Genomic DNA, 22,611 nt, shown 5'->3' with positions numbered 1-22,611 from the left:
CTTTTGATGGGGCCCTATCATGAAAATTGGTCACGATGTACTCAGTTTAATTTTAATAAACTTCGAGATTTTCAGCGTACTCATTTACACTTTGTATATGACCCACTAATGGCCATAGGGCTCCTCTCTTAGGTGAGAGGGAATGGTCTGTAGTCGCCAGCCCAATGCGTATAGGAGACTTTACATTCATCCATAGAACATAATATGGCAGGGGCCCTCTTGGGTCGGGGGGCCCGTGTCATTTTGCCAGCCCTCCCCTGCCGGCTGCCACCCTATCGTTACGTTTCTCACTAACCCGAGTTTCTAGCTTACAGAGTTACAGAAAGCGTTTGTCTGATTTATGATAGTCTATAAAAATACGGTAAATATGACGTAAAAGACACGTATCACATATTTATTGAAATAATAGGTGAACATAAATATCTAATCTAAATAATATTATATTGCTATAATGTTAATTAAGTACCTACAAGTAATGTTGCCATTTACTTGTTAATTTCTTTGCGATTCTGTTTATAAATGTTGTGTTTGTTTTTTAAGTTCATAAATTTTAACATAAGAGACGCTTTTGGTTGGAATTAAGAGTCCTAAATTTCGATTAAGAATGAGTCATACCCGCTAAATTAATAGTTTTCTCGCTTACCCAGTTGTCACTTACTCAGGTTTGACTGTATATATAATGTTATGTTAAGATATTTTGAATAATTCGGGAGCATCATAACATTTCATCGATGTAAAATACTCTTATTATTCACATCTTTGAATATAAATATTTGTTAATATATTACATTTTGCACTTCATCAAAACTAAAGTTATATGAAGTGCAAAATGTTTACGATACAACGGGGACATTAAAACCGATTTAGGTTAAATGGTCTTAAAAACCGCTTTGCAGTATTTTACGTTAATTGTAAATAAAATTGCAGGACGACAGGCGAAACGGCAATCTTGTTCAGTCAGTGTAATTGTTATTCTTTTAAAAAGGAATATCGACAATAGTCTAAGAAAAGATAAGATTCTGTTACAATGAGATCCCAATATTATAGAAGGATTATAAAATGTATATTCAACAGCGACAAGTAATAAAATAGTGAAGATAGAGTTACATAGACATGATGTAAAACCGCTAATAATCCGCATATGAAACCAGATAGTAACAGACATTGAGACAAATAGCGACTAAGATGGGAAATTAGCACATTCATAAACTAATAATGAAGACGTATATGACGAATACTTCAAGGACAAACTCCACAATCTAATTAATAATGATAAATATGCCTTAGTAAAACTACCTAGTGTACAATCTATTGTAATGACAGGCTTCCGGGGACTGATCCGGATTGATCCAGATAACAATCCAACTCTGAGACATTTCAAATGACTTCCTTTTAGTACAATTGGGACGAAACAGTTTCTGACAGATTTCTCAGAACACTTGCCTATATCTATAGGAAAGCCTTGAGGTAAACGATGACTCTTAACGAAAGAGGCAATAGTTGAAAACTAGGTTATTCCAATTTCAATGCTATATTTTAATTCCCTAGAGAGAATACTTGGATCCATTATTAAAAAAACTATACAGATTATAATTTTCGTCTTTTCGTTTCAAATATGGAATGGACAATGTTGTACTTGTAATTACAACAAAAATATTGGTTGTTTGTAAAGTAGGTTTACGATCGAGATGTTTACGTGATAACGTCTTATTGGTGATATAAGTTTTTGGGAAGTAAGGAATTAATGAAGACAACAAATCTCCATTCGTTTGTATGCCGCTAGAGTGAGAGAGACGGAAGATTGGTCCACTCACTCGAACGCTATGCCAGCCTCCGCTCGTGAGGATTCCGCGTGACAAGTTTCACGGAATGACTGGCTGCGCTCGAGATGAGACGGGAGATCGGTCCGTCTCTCTCTCGTTATACCTGCGATCGCGCTCGTGAGGTTTTGGTGTGACACAAGTTTCTGAACATGTCACCCGACTAAAACGATTTTAAAGACGTTATCACGTCAAAAAGTATTAGAAAACCGTCCCTTTTGAGTCAATCTATGATACCCAATGACCCATAGGATCAAACATAGAACTGATTTAAATAAACCTATTGTTATAGGAACGAGGATAATACTGCATCCGTTTTAGTGGGCACGTAATCTATTCAGAGCATGCCCGTTCAAATACAGTAGTGAGAAAATCTTGGATACTATTGTTTATGTAACAAGGTCAACTAAACTATCCCTTTCTATCAAATTAAGTTTACGCTAAATGGGAGGGAGACGAATAGTGTTTTACTGTAATGTTGATGAATTTCAGGGTAAATCTACCAATCTTGATTGATTGTATGAGATTAAATTTCAAACAAAACTTTTTGTAACAATTTCAAAAGGCCAAAGTTTACACAACCCAACAAATACATAGCTAGTTGCCACATGTTTGTCATAGACTGATAGAGTAGAAGCAAAAGTTTAATTCAAGAGATTGTTTTGAGAATATTCAGAGGAGTTCGGATTAATAACTGCGGACGTCGAGGCAGAATACAAAATCACCGAATCACCTCGACGTCCGTCGTTCCACAACTGAGTTTTATAAGGCAGTTTTTTCCGCGCACCACCACTATGTGGAACCAGCTGCCCACTGACGTAGCTGCCCACTCAACTTAGGGTCCTACAAGAAAAGAACGTACCAATTCTTTAAAGGCCGGTAAAGCACTCGCAAGCACTCTGGCATTAAGAGTCCATGTCCATTGTCCATGGGCGCCGTATCACTCATGACTCAACATCAGGTGAGCCTCCTGCCCGTTTGTAGGGGGCAAAACAGTTCTATATAAAAAAATTGAAAGTAAGAACTAAATCTGCATAATAAATATTTGACATCATAGAACATATATCTGCGTAACAGAACAAACAAAACTACGCTTTTAAAGAACATTTTAAATCGGGTTCAACGACCCCAAGTCATATGAAATTCCGTACATGTGAAGGTTCTGAAATAACAACTTCGATATGGTTTACATTTTTGCCTCTCTAGACGGCAAATTTACATAGTCGTATAATATTTTATTCAAATGAAAAGCGATGCAATTTTTAAATATCAGTAATTTTATCAACCAATTCGACTTAAGGTCCTTCAAGAAACGAGCATACCAATTCTTTAAAGGCCGGTAACGCACTTACGAGCCTTCTGGGAATGTGAGTGTCCATGGGCAGTATCACTTAACATCAGGTGAGCCTCGTGTCCGTTTGCCTTCTAGTATATAAAAAAAAATATAAACCTGTCTTCGGTTTCGGTTTTTTTTTTGATATTTTGGAAAACAATATTGTCTATGTCACTCATAATACAGAATTTTTTGAGTCTATTCGTGACAAACATACAAATAATAATTAGCTTTGATTAAGTACCATATCGTGCAAAACATTCATACTGGGTGTATTTGACGAAAGATCTCATTATTAAATCTCATATAAATTTTTCGATAAATCCAATACATCAATAAAATTCTACAAAAGGCATATACCATTACAAAAAACATAAATTAAAACAGTAATTGTATATAGTACAGTACTTTGAATAAAATTTGTATCAAATATGAATCTAAACTTGAGAAAAAGAGATATGTCGCTAAAAATGTTTAAGACTAAACTACCACGAATTATGATTAACACTGTTCCAAAACCGGCTTTTATCTTGCATGATCAATTCACGTGACTACACGGCCTTGACGCCATATTAATGCTTATTAATTTTCAATTAGATTATCCATTAATTCTTTTCTTTCTTATATAGTTTTTCTAATGAAGAATATTATATCTTTTATTGACATAACCTTAAAACCTGTAAAGCACGCGAAACGTCGGTTAAAATTAAAATTATGTTACATAATTGTAAATTTATAATATGTAATACATAACTAAATAAATAAATAAATTATAGCTTACGAAACTTTAGTGTCCGTTAGGTTTAGTGCGATGATTCCTCCTTCCCTTTTATATTAAAAAAAAAAACAGTGGACCTACAACCTTTTGAGGTCTGGTCCTCACATTTCTGTATCTGTATCACGATCATTTGTCAATAGGCAAGTAGGCACTGTGCACAACTCGATTTTCTCACGAAGTTTTCTTTCACCGTTCGAGCAAATGTTAAATGCGCACATAGAAGGAAAGTGCAATTGTGCACAGCCGGGGATATAACATACGACCTCAGGGATGAGAGTCGCACGCTGAAGCCACTAGGCCAAACTATTGCACCCATTTTTTATATAACAGTTGTTTATAGTCAAAAATCAAGACAAACAAGCAAACAATATTCAGATTTTGCAATACTTCATAAACAAGCTAAACTTTTTAAGAAATTTGACATTTACACACAATATTAACGATATAATCCGCGATATCAGCTGTAAAAACACGCGGGCCTAGTGTGACCATTACCCAATTTACGTAAGTCAAGTTCAAGGCAACGGAAAGCTAAAATATTTTTATCACGACATTGAATTGAATGGATTTTGTATTTATTTTAAATGAACGCAGCTGTTATCGGATATAATCTTTGTCATCTGAGGAATCTTTAATCTCTGGGATATTGTCATTTGTTTTCCTTTGACGTATCTAGAATTAAAATTTCATTTTTACTATTTTATTTATACGTATACTACTCCTGTTTATATTTAGATTAAGTGTGAAATTTTATCATATAATTAAATTACACCTTAGATTTAGAAAACGAACGTGTACCTTTTTGTAATTATTGTTTATATAATAAACATCTTTCATATACATAGTTGTATTACCATTATCTTTATATATGTATAATATAGTATATATATATTATATTAAATTAGTTTATAAGGCGATAAGAATCACGTAAAGTTGGCGTTAAAGAATTACGTCAATTTACATTTAAATATTTTGCAAATATGTGAACTATAAACTATTATGTATTCATACATTATTAAAACACCAACTGCGTCACCGGTAGAACATCGCTCCACTGGTTACAACCAACAATTAGTAAAGTATTAATTATTTTATCCAACATTGCTCAGCGAATAATAATTAAGCCTTTTAAATTAGACAAGAGGTTCGAGCGGACGCGTCTGATATATATATATATAATTATCAAAGGTCAGATCTACAGGATTCTATTGCTCTCAAAATTAGGGATTCCTTGATTTCCTACTAACCCTTTTTCCTGGGTTCTAACACTGCCACACACATCCCTAGGATGTGTAAGGTAGCTTATAAATTTTCCGCTGAAATTGATATTTTCCCCTCTCTTTCTCACAGTTTCACAGAGCAATATTTTCCAAAATTTTGCTATAACTTATCATTTATATCTATCCCCTAATAATATAAGAAAAACCTTAGCCACTTTATTAAACTATTCAGGGAAAGCGGTAGGAGAACACCAGTCATGGGGACCACCATACTTTTTTGGTCATGCCATTAAATTGTAGCTTATGTGAAACGTTGCTACTTTCAACACAGCGCCATCTGTTACAATTGTGACTATCAAATAATAAACAAATATTTTGCAATAAAATAATATTGCGGGTATAAATTGAGATGTAAGCTATCCTAGTGTTTCTCGTATGAAGGAAAGCATCGCGAGAAAAGCTGTTTGTTTATGATTCAGAATCGAGAATTCGTGTTCAGTTATACTTCAATGATTTGATATGCAGGTTTAATCAATGCACAAGTACTGAGGCAATAGATTAGGCGCAGTGGCTATAAACCATTAAAAAAAGAAAAGAGTTACTATAACCACTGATAATAAAATAGATAATCAGAGGAATTCGCTAGTCTACCTTCAAAACAGTGGAAAGGTCGCGACAAACATTCTCACTCATAAAATGCAGTAAATTTACGATGTCTTAACGAAGAATGTGTAGGCGAACTATTTCAACACGAGAAAGTGAAAATGCTTGAAATTCAACGCAATTGTATAAATTAAATTAGGATCGTCGTAGGGTGTAATAGATTTTACTTTACGTGATCGAGATTCTATTGAGAAATGGACTTTATCATTTCTTACAAGGACACTTTCCGTTTTGTATAAGTTTATTTAAACAAAAATACGCATAGTTCTATGAGCGGTTTTGACTAATCTTTTGCAGGCCTTAAATTGGAAGGAGAGTGCATAATTGGATGGAGTTTGGTGGAGGTAGTTCTTTTAAAGCGCCCTCCCTGCGCTGCTATAAATGTTTGGAATTAGAGCACACACGGGCGTCTTGCTCATCCACTGTGGACGCGATTTTAAGTTTTATTTTTATAAAAATTTCAAAGTATTTTAGAATGTCTGTAATTTTAATATTATGTTATTTAAATATAAGAAAAACTGAAAATGAATTTGCCAAAAATTAATTCGATTGTTAAGTCTTGAATTAAAATGATAAAGTATTGCATTATGATGAAGCATTGCATTTTAAGAAGCGTAATTTTTAATTGTTCCTTTTTAAATACGTCTACCTGACATACTTTTTTTATTGCCAGACATTTTTCCCATTGCTAACTATGTGCCAGACGCGACTTTAAGTTTTTTTTTTAAATAAAAATTTCAAAGTATTTTAGAATGTCTGTAATTTTAATATTATGTTATTTAAATATAAGAAAAACTGAAAATGAATTTGCCAGACATTAATTAGATTGTTAAGTCTTGAATTAAAATGATAAAGTATTGCAGTATGATGAAGCATTGCATTTTAAGAAGCGTTATTTTTAATTTTTCCTTTTTAAATACGTCTACCTGACATACTTTTTTTATTGCCAGACATTTTTCCCATTGCTAACTAACTTCGTTTCTTTCGCAGGATTTGATTATTCTGATTAAAGTTGTGTTTTATAATAAATATTGTTTTAGTTTTCCATGCAATGCTACCTAGTCATTTTAAGTATCAATAGTATAAGACTAAATACGTATAGTATTTAATTTCATAGAAATACAGTTACTATCAATGTAAAAAATAATAAAATAAAATCAAGTAAGTTTATTCCACAAAATATATCAAACTTTAAGGGATACCATACTATTTTTTTTTAATTTGCCGCGCTTTTTAGTTATCTTCTTTCATTATCCATTATCAAAGAGCGAGTTCATCAAATAATCGTTTTGTTGATAGACTGACGGTTCAATAGTGATGAGTTTTTGAATAGACGATTAGGTATGGATAGTTTTCCTACGGGAATAATTCGCGTTAATTAATTAAGATTAGTTCTACATTACTATTTCGTTTCTATAAGTTACACAATTTAATTTTGCAGCGACCGTTCATTATCCGCCCACGGCCGTAAACGGAAATAATGCGAACGCCGCAATGAAACATAAATGCCCTTTCAGCTTTTTACACGCTTTTAGCTTGTCGCAGTGAAATAACCTCTTATCTATATATATATAGTGAAAATGGTCTTCGTTTGAGGCTCAATCACGCGTAAACCACTGATCGTATCGACATGAAACTTATTTATTAAATTCCAACGTTCCTTCATTTTTTTATTGCTGTTTTACTTTTATGAAAATTTATCCATACGGACTTCACCGCGGAAACATTCGGGGAGGCTTCCTAGAACCTCTAAACGTCAACATCTGTTAAAAACTCGATTTTCGAAATATTTCAATTTTCTTAGCGGGAAGTTAAAAAGAAGAATAATAAAAATATGAAAAAAAAAAAAATAATGAAACATAAAATTTATTTTAATTCGTCCAGCAAAGCGGGCGCGAAACGGCTAGTATACATATAAATATATTATATGCAACTAGCTGACACGGCAAACGTTGTTTTGCCATGTAAGTATATTATTTCTAGGAAACATTGTATTCGTTCAATAAAAATAACCATCTACTATTATAAAAAACAGGGGTTGATCGTAGAGAGGTAAAAATTAAGGGTTATATGTATTTTTCTTTGCTAATGATATAGCAAAGAAAAAGAATAAAGATAGATAGTAGCCGATTCTCAGACTTACTGAATATGCATAAAAATTTAATAAGAATCGGTCGAGCCGTTTCGGAGGAGTTTAATCACAAACACCGCGACACGAGAATTTTATATATTAGATATTGTTCTTCGTTTTTGATGTCCCTAATTAACTTTGGGATATGTCCCAAAGAGTAAGAACATTATTTATATTTTTTTCAAACAAACCCGAAAGTTTTTTCCCGACCGTGTCAGTTCTGTGTGCGTCTTAACGTGCTTACACTTAGACACGGAGATGGATTATTATGGATGGAACTTATTCCAATGTCTATATAGATTTAGCTTGAACTAAGATCCGTCATGTACGTGCGACCTACAAACAAGTCAGACAGTTATGCATCTTATGAATGTCCTGCATTTAGAGCCTCCAGGTGCGATCTGGAGCAACAGATCGATATAACGGTAACTAGCGAGCATTCACCCGAAATATTAAGAAGCTTCAGATCGCAACTGGAAGATTTCTGCAGTAAGATAGTAAAATGCGTCACTCGCTGCAACTAGAGAGTAGCGGAGGCGAGACGCGACCCCCACTCGCCTATTAATATAGAATAGGAATAGGAAATTTCCATATGAGTATAAAATAAGGTCTCCCAAATCAAGACAAATAAAATTACAACAAATTATACAATTACAATAAAATAAATATTACATAATGTCACAGTTCAGTATGTTCAGAATAATGTTGCAATAATTTAAATTAAATATAGTTGGGACAGGTTCGTGTGTATGTAATGTAAAAACAATCAAATACGTCAACACGCTACCCTCACATGCAACCTTACGATCAAATTATGGTGAGTTATAATGTGATAGGTAGGGCACACGAGAATGGTACTATAATGTAGGCTAGACACTCTAATACCTAGAATATAACCATAATGCTATACAGCTGTGAGGCTTGGACTATTAAAGAAGACACAAAAAGACGCCTCGAAGCTTGAGATGTGGTCGTCGCATGCTTCGCTTCAGCTGGATCCAAACTTTATTCATCTAGCTAACTAAGTACGTCAACAGAAAAGATGTTAAACTGATTCTAAATTTACATTTACTACCAGTAAGAAGGCGAAGGGCAAGAAGAACTGGCAAGAAACTCTCCGCCACTCTTTTTAATCGCCAAGTTTCGAGTCATACAAATTGTTTGAACTGGAGCAAATCAATCCCAAGTATTCGGATCATTTGAAAGAAAGTTTATGCAGACTGTTTAAATACGGAAATTCGCATGTCCGGACATGTTTTGCGTCACCATCGTTACGATACGCTTATTATGTTAACAGCCAATATTTAACAATAAAGTGGCACCAGAAAAAGAAGCCAAAATTCTGTGTGTTCTTTGACTCCGACTTGCTTCCTTTTTGTATTTTATCTAAACATATTTTGACCTTCCCACCTATTGTTATTATCATAGTACATGAATTTCTTAATAATTCTTTCATATTTATTAGTTTAAGATTGCTTATTAGAAGTCCGGACCAGGTGAACTGAAGATGTATATAGCGGCATTCGAAAACACTGTAATAACGCGATTTAGGGACATGTTACTGCCTATAATCGTTAAAATCACTGGAGCTTAAATTACTATAACAAAAACCTTTATCTTGATGAAGTGATTGCTTATAATAAAAAATATATAATGAATTATAATTGCCTAGGGACAATTAAATATTTATAAAGCCATCTGAAATCGCCTTATGTAGCAGCAAATATAAATAAACCTACGCATTAAGATTAAAACACAGATAAAATCTGATTAAATATTTAAAAAACGGTACAAGTGAACTTATTACTTCTTCAAATAAAACTTAATTACAGTAACAATTTCCTTAAACTTACAACACTTAATTAGTTTTCTCAGGGGCCTCATAGCCTAGCGGACTTATTAAGTGGCAGCTAGTTGAGGGGTACCGGGTTCGATTCCCGGTTCGAGGGCAAGTTTTAATTTAATGTGTTCTCGGCCTTTGGGTGGGTTGTGCGGTACCGGGCGAGTGCCTAAACCGTACATGGAGGACATGGTCGAATTTCTAAGGCAAAAAGCACGAATTATAAAAATTTCATACTTGACGCTGGCTAATGCACAATAGACCAGTGCCGATAATTTTTGAAACCAAAAAAAATTACAGTAGGATAAAACCCATTAGAAAAGGAGGGGAATATGATCAAAATGAAAGGAAAAATAAATTACGGTCGATCTGAGGTCGGGAAGGGTAGGGGGGGGGGAGTTTTAAGGGTAAAAAACGGTTTATCTTGATTTCCGGCAAAACTAAAAGTCCTATCGAAGAAAGTTAAATGGCAAAGTTGTAGGTAATAAAAAGATCTAAAACTTTTGTATTCACACATTTTTCACATAACCTCAAAATTTATGTGAAAAATTCAAAAAACCAAGTTTTTGGTTTTTAATTTTTATCTTTAACAAAAATAATTTTTTTTTAACGAAATTTGGTGAAAACTTACCTTTCTATGTCCCAAATACGCTGTAATTTATTTGATTAAAAATATTTATTTGTTCACCTTATTTTGAATTAATATCGAAAAAACACCCTAATTTTCAATCGAAAATTCTGACGTCAAAATTTCAGCTTTTTTCAAAAAGTTGGTGTGCTTTCAGTTCATTGAAATCTCTACTTTCCTATGGTAAAAAAATATATATATATTACCATAGTAAATCTTCTCAGAAAACGCAAAAAATCGTATGCAGTAACGCCCAGACCTGTCATCCCCTTCCTTACTTCTCTATGAATCTTCTTTAAATTATAATCAGATGCCTATTTATTACTATTTTAAGATAACTTATATATACCTGAGTGACCTAAAAAAAAAATTTAGCCTTTAGATGGGCTAAAATTTTCGTATTTCATAGAGAAGTAAGGAAGGGGATGACAGGTCTGGGCGTTACTGCATACGATTTTTTGCGTTTTCTGAGAAGATTTACTATGGTAATATATATATATTTTTTTACCATAGGAAAGTAGAGATTTCAATGAACTGAAAGCACACCAACTTTTTGAAAAAAGCTGAAATTTTGACGTCAGAATTTTCGAGTGAAAATTAGGGTGTTTTTTCGATATTAATTCAAAATAAGGTGAACAAATAAATATTTTTAATCAAATAAATTACAGCGTATTTGGGACATAGAAAGGTAAGTTTTCACCAAATTTCGTTAAAAAAAAATTATTTTTGTTAAAGATAAAAATTAAAAACCAAAAACTTGGTTTTTTGAATTTTTCACATAAATTTTGAGGTTATGTGAAAAATGTGTGAATACAAAAGTTTTAGATCTTTTTATTACCTACAACTTTGCCATTTAACTTTCTTCGAAGAAAAAGGACTTTTAGTTTTGCCGGAAATCGAGATAAACCGTTTTTTACCCTTAAAACTCCCCCCCCTACCCCTTCCCGACCTCAGATCGACCGTAATTTATTTTTCCTTTCATTTTGATCATATTCCCCTCCTTTTCTAATGGGTTTCATCCTACTGTAATTTTTTTCACTTTTTATTTATTTTAAAGGCTATCTTGCACTGGTCTACAAACCGTGCCAGAGCCATAAAAAAAATAGTTTCCTTTAAATTTATTTATTTTATAGAATAATATAATAAAATGATAATATTTTACATTAGAAAACCGTTGTAGTGTGTATAAATGTATCCATCTCGTTTAGGAACGCGACAAATGCAAAGTATTGGCAACTACATTAAGCTGTTTTTTAATTTTGCAAACATTTTCAGTGTTACCTAGGTATAAAAATAGTTTTTCAATTCACTTTTTATGTTAACGTTCCGCTATCTAATAACTGACTGTGTATATAGTCCATTTATCTCGACTCGTTTTTTTATGTCAAAAAGTGTTATACTAGAAGACATTTATGTCCTTTTTTTTATTTTTTTATTTTTATAGAACGGGGGGCAAACGGGCAGGAGGCTCACCTGATGTTAAGTGATACCGCCGCCCATGGACACTCTCAATGCCAGAGGGCTCGCGAGTGCGTTGCCGGCCTTTTAAGAATAGGTACGCTTTTTTCTTGAAGGACCCTAAGTTGAATTGGTTCGGAAATACTTCAGTGGGCAGCTAATTACTACTAACACCAATTACTTTTAATATAATTAAATCGAATTGCATTTTCAAATCGCTTTTTTTCGCATAATGTATCCGACTATCAGCGTATAAAATCGTCAATATTCCCAAGTAGCTCCCGCATAAGCTACTCGATTTAACCCACGCGACCCGAACCCATATTTCATCCCAAGAAAAGGCCAGTAAATTCTATTCTGAATATTAATGTAGCTGTAGCTGTACAAGAATCTCTCCTGAGGTCATGCGACTCCAACTACACATAAGTGCAACACAGGTGCAAAAAAAAACATTAAATGATTTTTATTATTATTATTATTATGTGTATCTCTGTGTGTGTGTGTGGTTTCGTTAGTAATAAATGTTATGTCTATGTCTATTTTCATGACAGGCTGAACTGAACAACTATGCCGAAATATACATACATAATTACATTTATGAGGCTTTTAAAGTCAAAAATCATTTATTCATATAGGTAACTCAATGTACACTTATGAACGTCAAAAAAGAAATATACATTAAATGCTTCTAATTTTTCATTTACTGGCAGTTCTCAAATCAAGGGCGTAGAAGAGAAGAACTGGCAATACTGACGAAACTCTCCGCCACTTTTTAATCGGCAAGTTTTTTGATTTACACAACGTTTGTAGGGAGCTTCAACCATTACACCATGTTCCACATGACATCTAATTTAATAAATAATAATAATAAGCTATCAATATAATACGAACAAGTTTAAAAACAGTGTAATCACAAAAAAACTACTGCCGATTTAAACCTTTAATCCTAGATTAGAACATTATGAGTAACTTATTATTAATTACCATAATATTATAAAATCCAACCGTTGGTCAGCATAAGTCACCAGTGTAAAATATTTTGCAATTTGTCTTGAATAATTGTGCTGGGAATTGAAGTTTTAATTACTTCCTACAATTTCAAAATTGTTTCTAAAAACAGCGTAACATCGAACACAAGTGCGTCACTAACAGAAGTTAAGCCTTTATGACGTACAACATTTTTTAAGTCTTCTTTACGAAACTCACAACTTTCTTAAGAAATCGTTTATTTTCGTAAAAATACCTACATTTATTTTCGTCTGGTCCAGGAGAACGGAATTAAATTATCACTTGGCCGGTATCAAAACTCGAAAACATGTATCTGGTTCGTTGGTATACGGACTTTAAGTTATAAAAGTACATTTTCTTTCACATACATCCCTTCATCACAGTACAAACCATTTGCAAGACAGAAATGAACGTGTACTTAAGTAACAATTGCATTTATTATCAATAATCCAGTGGCTACAACTGTATGGGTCTTCCGATAGTTTTTTGTATAAATAGGTGGATCAGCCTTCTACGCCTGACACACATCGCCCATTTTAGGGTCAGCGGTTTTCTTATAATTCTTTAGCAAATGAGAAGAATTTGAAAAAATAATTGGTGCCCCAAGGTTTGAACTCACGACCTCATGGTTGAGATCCACCCGAGATAATGCTTTTATTGTGTCTAAACCTATAGTAATACAGTAGACTCTCGATAATTAAAAAAAAAATCCGGTCCCTTGTAAAGTATTCGATAAATTTAATAAAACCAATGGTATTTGGTCCCCTCGGTAATTTAAAGTTGAAGGTATAAAATCTTCCTCGCCCACATGCGATAATTTGAAGACCGGACTTCGATACTCTCTACAATTTGAGGTGTTTATCAATAAAAATAGTTTAAAAATTTATCAATAAATATAGGTTGCTCGATAGACGAAAAATATGGCACAGAGCGCCCCACGCTTTTTCACAATAATACCAATATTTTTTGTTCATTACCATTTTCAGCCTAAATTAGGAATTATTTTTCACTTTTTAGTTTGATGTGCTTTAAAAGCGTGTTTTATAGTTTTTTTTAAACTATATTTATTTTCCACTTTTTAGTCCTAGCAGCAATACGTGTTGTCTCAATTTAATCGTATTGCTTTGTGGACTTAAAAAAAATTTCATTGTTTTTTCGAGATAAACCTATGAAATTATTATATTGTCGCTGATTCTAGATGATAAAGGTGCACTTACACGGGCAACTAAAATTGTTCAATTCCAGTCAATACTCGTCAACTATGACGTCATGACTACATCAAGCAATTTACGGCAACGGCAACAAGCATCAATACTGCGCAATACAATATTGAGCGATATGGCGCAACTTCATCAACTAGGCAATACTGTCCTACACGAGCATTTTAGTATTCGCTCGCTATGGACGACATTGTTCTTGCTGCGGCGGCTTGTAGCGCTTGTTTTTATGATTAATCAAAAACAAAAAAGGAAGAAAAGGAATAGGCGTATCTGGGTGCGATCGTTTTTGGCAAAGAGGCCGCAATTTTCATTGTGTAAAGAATTAGATGATATATTATTTAAAAACTTTACTAGAATGTCACGAACAGACTTTGAATTACTTTTCAATAAAGTAATTAGAAATTATTATTATTTAGACCTCTCGCTCTCCCCGCGGAAGCAAGACGGCAAGCCGCAAAACAAACAAGTGCGAATGAGACATACAAAAATTGCTAGGAATTTCCAAGTCCATTGGATATTCGTCAATTCGTATATGCGACATTGAGCGATATGAAATATCTGGAGCAATTAGAAGCAATATCGCCGAAATAATTTATTGAGATTTATTGAATTTATTGTAATTGCTCCATTAATTGCTCCAGATAGGTCCATTCGTGTTGCCGAGCAATTATTGCCCTCGTGTAAGCGCACCTTAAGTGTACAAAGTTTGATTAAATCTGTCCGTTTAAAGTGGGTCAAAATCGAGTCCGAAGGAGTCTGTTACATACATACATACAGGTGAAGCTAATATAAAGCGTGTAAAAATATTGTTTATGTGATACATATGTTTCATTTTTATAAATAATGACTCTAATCGTACGAATGGCCTAAGCATTAGCAAGCCAGTTTCTTAAATGTTGTAACAAACGCTACAGCTGAACAATTTCAGGCTGTTTAGTTAAAAGGCTAGGCTGTTAATTGAACGGCTAATTAAGCTAGTTGGCTGCGACATATGCATAAATGATATATGGATAAAAAGTCATGTTAATGTTCGATATCATGGCAATGATAGACTCTCACTCAAAAAAAGTATACGGACTTCTTTTCGAAATGGAAATTTGTGAATAATTGTATTACTGTTAATGGTTAAAACATTATAATATAGAAATAATAAACTACGAATTAACTAACCTCAAGATTAACTTTTTTACTTGAGGTTATTTTGATCCATTGGTAATTTATCTCTGGCCCCTCTTGACTTTCAAATTATCGATAGTCGATTGTAATGGAAATTATAGAAAGACAATTGTGTAAATATTTGTATATAATATACATTACGCTTATACGCTATAACAATAGAATATCTTTCATACCATGTATCAGAACTATTTTTCTATTACCAGAGCTCAAAAGAAATCAGTATTTGGCAATTGCCAGTGCGTGGGATGAACGATGATATTCAAATGCGCAATACGCCATATTACGTTCAATTGGCAAATTGTAGATCGCATACGAACTAACACGCTTCAAGGATCACAAGTCTATAACGTATCAATGGACATACTATATTACTAAAAATAAAAATACTCTACTATTTTTATTGTAAAAACGACTAAACATTTTTCTCCTAAAACATTTGAATATGGCAACAGTGAAATTTTAAATTTAGATTTTAATCTGTAATATCAATAAACTTGTATTTTGTGCTGGTTACACAAAAATTACAATTTTTAGTAACATTAAAAAATTCCTATATATATGTTGTGATACCAAAATATTATGTATTGATAAGAAATAAAAACATTACAGATAACATATTAACCTATTGTTAATACAAATATAATAAACAGACCTTTGTGAACTTAAACACGAATTTAAATATATGTTTAAAATAAATTAAATTCGAAGTTGGATAATAAAATAATTATTAATTTATTTTTTTAAGACTGCAAGCCGCTGCAACAACTAACATTCAACTTGGCATAGGATCGGATCTCGGCAAGCATAGTATGGAGAAATAATAAACAAATACGTTTCGACTAACAGAATAAACCTTGCTTTTAATTTGACGGCTTATTGGTCTAGTGGTTAGTACCCCTGACTGCGAATACATGGGTCCCGGGTTCGATCCCCGGCTGAGACAAGTCATCGATGTGATGAGTATTTGGTGTTGTGCTTAGGTCTTGGGTGTTTAAATATGTATTTATATGTCTATCTATCTATAATATGTATGTATATCCGTTGCCTAGTACCCATATCACAAGCTTCACCAGCTTGGCATGGGACTAGGTCAATTGGTGTGAATTGTCCAATCAAAAAAAAATTATAGAGAAGAGATGTGGTGCTGCCCTGCGATTCTGTAACTCACTTCACGTAAATAATAAAGTACAAGCTCCCACCTTTTCAGAATGCCAAATCATAAAAAGACTGCTTCACGACCGATTTGAGAGAGACCGCCGATGCGAAAACCGCTGTGTGAGTTCGTGAAGTGAGTTACAGAATCGCAAGGCTGGAGGCGAATGTTAAGAATATCGTAGATTGCGAAGCGCACCAATACATCAATCTTTGACCCAACTTCGCAGACTAGCCTGTCTACCTTTACTTTGTTTTTAATTTATTTTATTATTATTTATTACTTAAGATGTTATATGGAACATGATGTAATGGTTGCAGCTCCTTATAAACGTTGTGTAAAAAAACAAAAAACATAGCGATTAAAAAAAGTGGCGGAGAGTTTATTGCCAGTTCTTCTCTTCAGTAAATGTAACTAGACAGTAAATGTAAAATTAGAAGCATTTAATGTATATTTCTTTTTAGACGTCCATAAGTGTACATTGTGTTAGCTATATGAATAAAAATCATATACAGACAACGAATTTTTTATATATAATATGAGAACTTGGACAAACTGATCGTAATCGTAACACGGAAAACAAAAGATAATGTAGCCAACACACCAGGTAGACCAATCAAGTAAGACTCATCGTCCTCCAAACTGTACTGTTAGAGAGGCGCTGGACAGAAAACGATGGAAACAGATAGTCAGCTCCGCCTTCCTTGAAGACCACGAGGCTCAGACATGAGCTACAGACTGAAGAGTGAGAGATAATTTGACATTTGCATGCTAGATTAATATGGGTGGCTGTGCGGCTATTATTATTAAATATAGCAACATTTCAATACTCTATATATTTGCCAACTCGATATGGCAGTGTCGTTCCATAGCACTCGGTACAATGGTCCCAAGTTCGCCTTTATATCAATATCATCAAATAATTCACGGACCTATAACTTAGAAAATATACCTTGCCTTCGCATTTTCATACAAATAAATACGTAAAATTAATTTTAATGCGCTAAATTTATCCGGGTCTTAATGGTTATTGCATTTTAACACTTTTATTATATCGCATGATCGTTTTTTTATTATGTTATTATTATTATTATTCGGTTTTCGGTCCAGCTTACAGCTATAGTATTTACGTATATTGTTTCTTAACATATCATTAAATTTCGTTAGACTTTAAGAGAGGTTCAAAGTTTAAAAAATATATAGCGTACGCCATAACTTTAATATTATTTAAATTATTCTCGTCGTAATTTTAGTAAATCTATAAAATAATACTTAAAGCCAAGATAAAAGAGATATTTTCACAACTGGCGCCATCTTGTAGTGGATGAAGAAAACAAGAAAGGAATAGGTCGTAATTTTAAACTCGACATCGCATGTTCCATACAACAGCGATAGATGGCGCTGTTTTACATTTAACGCGTAACATTTAAAAATAATAATCCAATTTAAATGCGATTTTATGCACTTACATGATTTAAATTGATGAGCCAATGATGCACTGTCGGCTGCGTGATGATAATCATATAGGGAACGCCCGTTTAAATCGCCAGCGTCGAAACCAAGCGTATTCATTAATCTGGAACAATTAATTGTAAAATTAGAACGGAAATAGCGTCAACGATTCTTAACTTTAGGTTTTAGTAGACGTATGTATATGATGTATGTTATATTAGGCATCTCTATTGAACACATAAATTTGTAATATATTTATTATTAATACTTTATGTTTCAATGAAAAACTTTGAAAGTAAATAATAAAACCTTAAATACTAAAATATTTAAATCGAGTGATTAGGTGACCCACATTTAAATGTTTCCCATAACACGAAAGGTCAAACAATGTGACCTACCATTATGCCTAATAAAGGTTATGTTTACCGGTATCTATTAGGTTGACCTTGAATGACCTATTGATATATTCTTATTTTTTTAATTGACTAAACTTCAAACAAATAACTCAACCAATAAACAACCTAGTTCAACTTACAGGTTCGGTACAATTCAAAATCCCCGCCATTTCTTTAAATTCCCTACACAAAACACAATATCACATCCAAACCAAGAATCACATCACAAATCACTGCACTTTCAACAATTTCCACCAGCTTGTGGGTTTATCGCGAACGAGCGTTAAACACAATCATATTTAACCTACAAAATACGTTTGAAGGTGATATTTTGTTGATATTATACAACCACGACGTATGGAACATGGCGAAGGTCAAACTTCACTCTACCAAGCATTACCTAAATTCGGTCAGGTAATAGCGTTGATTTTTATTAACGCCATCTAGTAGGGACACGACGTACTATGTAAAAAATCATGGGTGGAAGAACTTTAGAGATATTAATACCATACATTTCACATTTATTTTAAATGTATGGCCACATTAAGTGGGGCATACATTTTTAAAAATAGATATATGAAACTGTGTTTTCGTACTAAAATATCCGTAAAAGCAATTTATTGGACATTTACGACAAAAAACGCCATTTGACTTTAAAAAAATAGTTTAGCTTAGTAGTTAAGCGTGCGATCTGTCCGTGGCAGTGCGTCTGAACCCCACCTGTGACAAAGCATTTGATTTGTATGTCTAATATTGTCTCGTACAGTGCGAGCGTGAAAATGTCTTGAACGAAATTTTATGGGACCGAAAAACCTATGATGCACAGAAGAAAATGAAACAGACACAGATAATCTGTCTGTTTTAGTGTTATGTATTATTATTGTTTGGCATATATGCCTATATGTATATAATTACACTAATCTAGCGATTTCCATCCCCCATATAACGCGGTTTTTTTTCCTATAACGCGGAGTATTATCAAGTTATATTTCTCTATTTCATTTTATAATTATTTGGCAAGTCCATAATTTTGCGTACCTATCGACCAGTTTCAATTGTGTTGATATAAAATTAAACTTAATAACTCTACTCAAATAACGAGAATACACTTACAACGCGATTTCCTATAACGCGGTCCAGGTTTTAATAAAATAATAAATGAATTTATTATATTAAACATAAATCTTACCCTTCATCCGTATATGTAAACTTCATATCCAGGTTATGTTTAGTAAGAAACGTCTTACTATCAAGTGGTATTTCAATATTCGACGGGTGGGGTATTGGCCGTCCCACCGCCACCAAAGCGCCATTTTTATTTAACTTTACGCCATCTTTTTTATCAATCTCATTATTTTCGGGGTTCTCTTCTGTCAGCATGTGGCCAGTCAGGTGAATTACCTGTAAAAATATAAAATTAAGATACACTTTTTATTATTTCTTTGTCATAAAAACTATAGGTAGATTTTTATGTCTCCGTAGATTTTGCAGCGTCATCAAACAGTTGAACTCATATTAATGAAATCGTTTAGTCAAATATAGGGCGAAAAATTCGTATAGTTTTTATGATTTAATTGTTTTGTTAAATATTTGTATTATCTCTTCGTGTATGTTTGACTATAAGAGCATGACACATTAAAAATTATACATTGTGGTGCTTTTACCAATTTATCAGTGTACCGAGTGTTGGAAAGCTTAAATCATTTAAAAAAGTGCATTCGTACAAAGTACACAATGTCAGAAGTGAAACTTCTTTGGGAAACTAATTTTGAAGTCTTGTTCATATTTATACAAACCTAAAACTTTAGATTTTCGAGACTTAGAGGGAGGGAAAAAGGAAGATATGTTAGGAATTTAATTGTCATTAAAATACTAAAAGTGTCAAAAATTAATCAAAATCATAAATTTAATTGTTTTAATTTATTTCTTTGATAATAAGAACATGTGGCATTTTAACAATTTATCATTTGAGATTTTAATAAATTATTTAGCATAAAATATAAAATACTACTATTTCATAAATTCTCTTTACGAAATTATAATTTTAAAAATAGAATCTCTATAAGGTAATTCGCCCTCTCGCTCTCTCTCAATCGCTCTCCCTTTTCTTTGACAAAAACGCTGCACATCTTCGTGACGTTTCCGTAAAAATTTACCCTCATGCGCCTAAAGAAGTTTCACTTCAATAACTTTGCCTATGGCGTTGACCTACATATTGTTAGATATATGTATAGAATAATGATCGGTGAACCATAGAAATATGCTTTATACTTTAGGCCGAAAATAACTTTGAAACTCGCCTTGTATCTATTTCTTATCGAGGTTTAAATAGGCTAATTAAATATTGGCGGACCAATAATATGACAATGACGTATATTCCGACGGTAAAAACTTTAAACGGTCTCTGTTTAACACTATATCTGTGCTTAGTATCCATATAATATGAAGCCAAAATTAAATCAGTGGCGCTACAACCTTTTAAAGTATGGGCTTCAGATTTATGTATGTGTTTCATGATCATAAGTCAACCTAATAGGGAAGGGAGCGTTCCAGTATTACGTAACGAATTTGGGGGAGGGGGGTATTTTTGTAAAACGTTACGATGCTGGGCGGGGAGGGAATTACGCGTTATCGTAATATTATTTTCGACTTTCCAGTACTTTACACCACATAATGGTAACTTTTAGGTATAAAGAGTCACTAGGTGGTCACAAGATGTTTTACTATACTTGGGTACAGAAAAACGTTACGGCACGTTACATGGGGGGGGGGGTCAATAATGTCCTGACACACGCCGTCGACTTTTTGGGTCTAAGACAAGCCGGTTTCCAACTTTTTTTTTCTCCCCCGCTCGAGCGAATGTTAAATGCGCACATAAAAATAAAGTACATTGGTGCACAGCTAGGGATCGAACCTATGGCCTCAGGGATGAGAGTCGCACGCTGATACCACTAGGCCAACATTGCTGGACAATGAAGCCATAGTGGAGTTTTAATATGTAATATACGAAATACAATGTTATAATACAATTGAGGTGACTATTGATTTATCGTTAATACCATACTTATAGAAGAAGACATCTTTCTGTCTTCTTCTATAAGTATGGTATTAACGAATGTCGAAAACATTCAACGAAAAACACATCAATAAAAATTACATATTTCTAATTTAACCATTATACCCAAAGCGCATTTAGCACCTATTCCTATTGACAATTTACAAATATATTATACAAACAACAGACTTTAATACCGAGAATTAGAAATCGCCGTTCTCTATTGATTGACCAAACAAAACTTTTTAACGCTTTATGACATCACAGTTCAAGGATAGAAACTTCTCAATTATGATGAAAATGAAATTTACTATGAAAAATTGTCCTCAATGTTTCGCTTATCTTAAGCATTTTATTTTTGAATAGATATCAGAGATACAACCATTTGTATAGGGATACCGATGTCAATGTTTTAGAATTTAGAGCAAGATTCCTTGCTCTAAGTACACATGTCAGAAGTGAAACTTCTTTGGCAAAAAATTTTTTAAGTCTTGTTCATATTTATATGATTATATAGATTTCCGAGACTTAGAGGGAGGGAAAAATGAAGATATATTAGGAATTTAATTAATTTAATTGTCATTGAAATATTAAGTGTCGATTGCTGGTGGCGCCGTGGGGTTTTAGTGGGTATGCACAATAGCGAGTCCCACATAACCCTTCCCCATCAGGTCAAACGTGCCGCGGAGGGTATGCGTAATGCATTTCCCCACGAAAAAAGGAACTCCAGCGTGCTTCTAGACGAGCGTTGTTTGATTCAAGTCAAGTCAAAAATAATTTAATTCATGTAGGTAACACAATGTACACTTATGAACGTCAAAAAAGAAATATGTCATTAAATGCTTCTAATTTTACATTTGCTGCCAGTTCTCACATCAAGGGCGTAGAACGGAAGAGAAGAACTGGCAATAAACTCTCCGCCACTCTTTTGAATCGCCATGTTTTTGACGTGATAACGTCTTTAAAATCGTTTTAGTCGGGTGACATGTTCAGAAACTTGTGTCAAACCAAAACCTCACGAGCGCGATCGCAGGTATAACGAGAGAGAGACGGACCGATCTCCCGTCTCATCTCGAGCGCTGCCAGTCATTCCGTGAATGTATGAAGAAAAATGTATATCATAGTCGAATAAGTAAACTTGTCATTTTACACCCGAAATTTATCATCAAAAGTGTGAATAAAACGATAGATGTAATTTAAAATTTGAAAAAATCGTTATCTTCATTAATTCCTTACTTCCCAAAAACTTATATCACCAATAAGACGTTATCACGTAAA

At 33.4% G+C, this 22,611-nt stretch overlaps 1 protein-coding gene across 5 annotated transcripts in view; it reads right to left on the bottom strand.

The window, feature by feature from the left end:
* LOC125053762 (hypoxia-inducible factor 1-alpha) overlaps window positions 1–22,611 on the bottom strand; it is an 85,517-nt gene that overhangs the window by 31,885 nt on the left and 31,021 nt on the right. For all 5 annotated transcript variants that reach the window (XM_047655333.1, XM_047655307.1, XM_047655343.1 and 2 more), the window contains exons 5-6: window positions 19,468–19,679; window positions 17,901–18,007 (exon numbers count right to left, since the gene is read on the bottom strand). In XM_047655333.1, the coding sequence (XP_047511289.1) occupies window positions 17,901–18,007; window positions 19,468–19,679 (319 nt within the window). The remainder of the gene's footprint in view (window positions 1–17,900; window positions 18,008–19,467; window positions 19,680–22,611) is intronic.

This window comes from Pieris napi, chromosome 1, assembly GCF_905475465.1.
Source record: "Pieris napi chromosome 1, ilPieNapi1.2, whole genome shotgun sequence".
NCBI lineage: Eukaryota > Metazoa > Arthropoda > Insecta > Lepidoptera > Pieridae > Pieris > Pieris napi.
The sequence above is the reverse complement of the archived record's forward strand: the minus strand, read 5'-3'. Positions and strand labels throughout refer to the sequence as shown.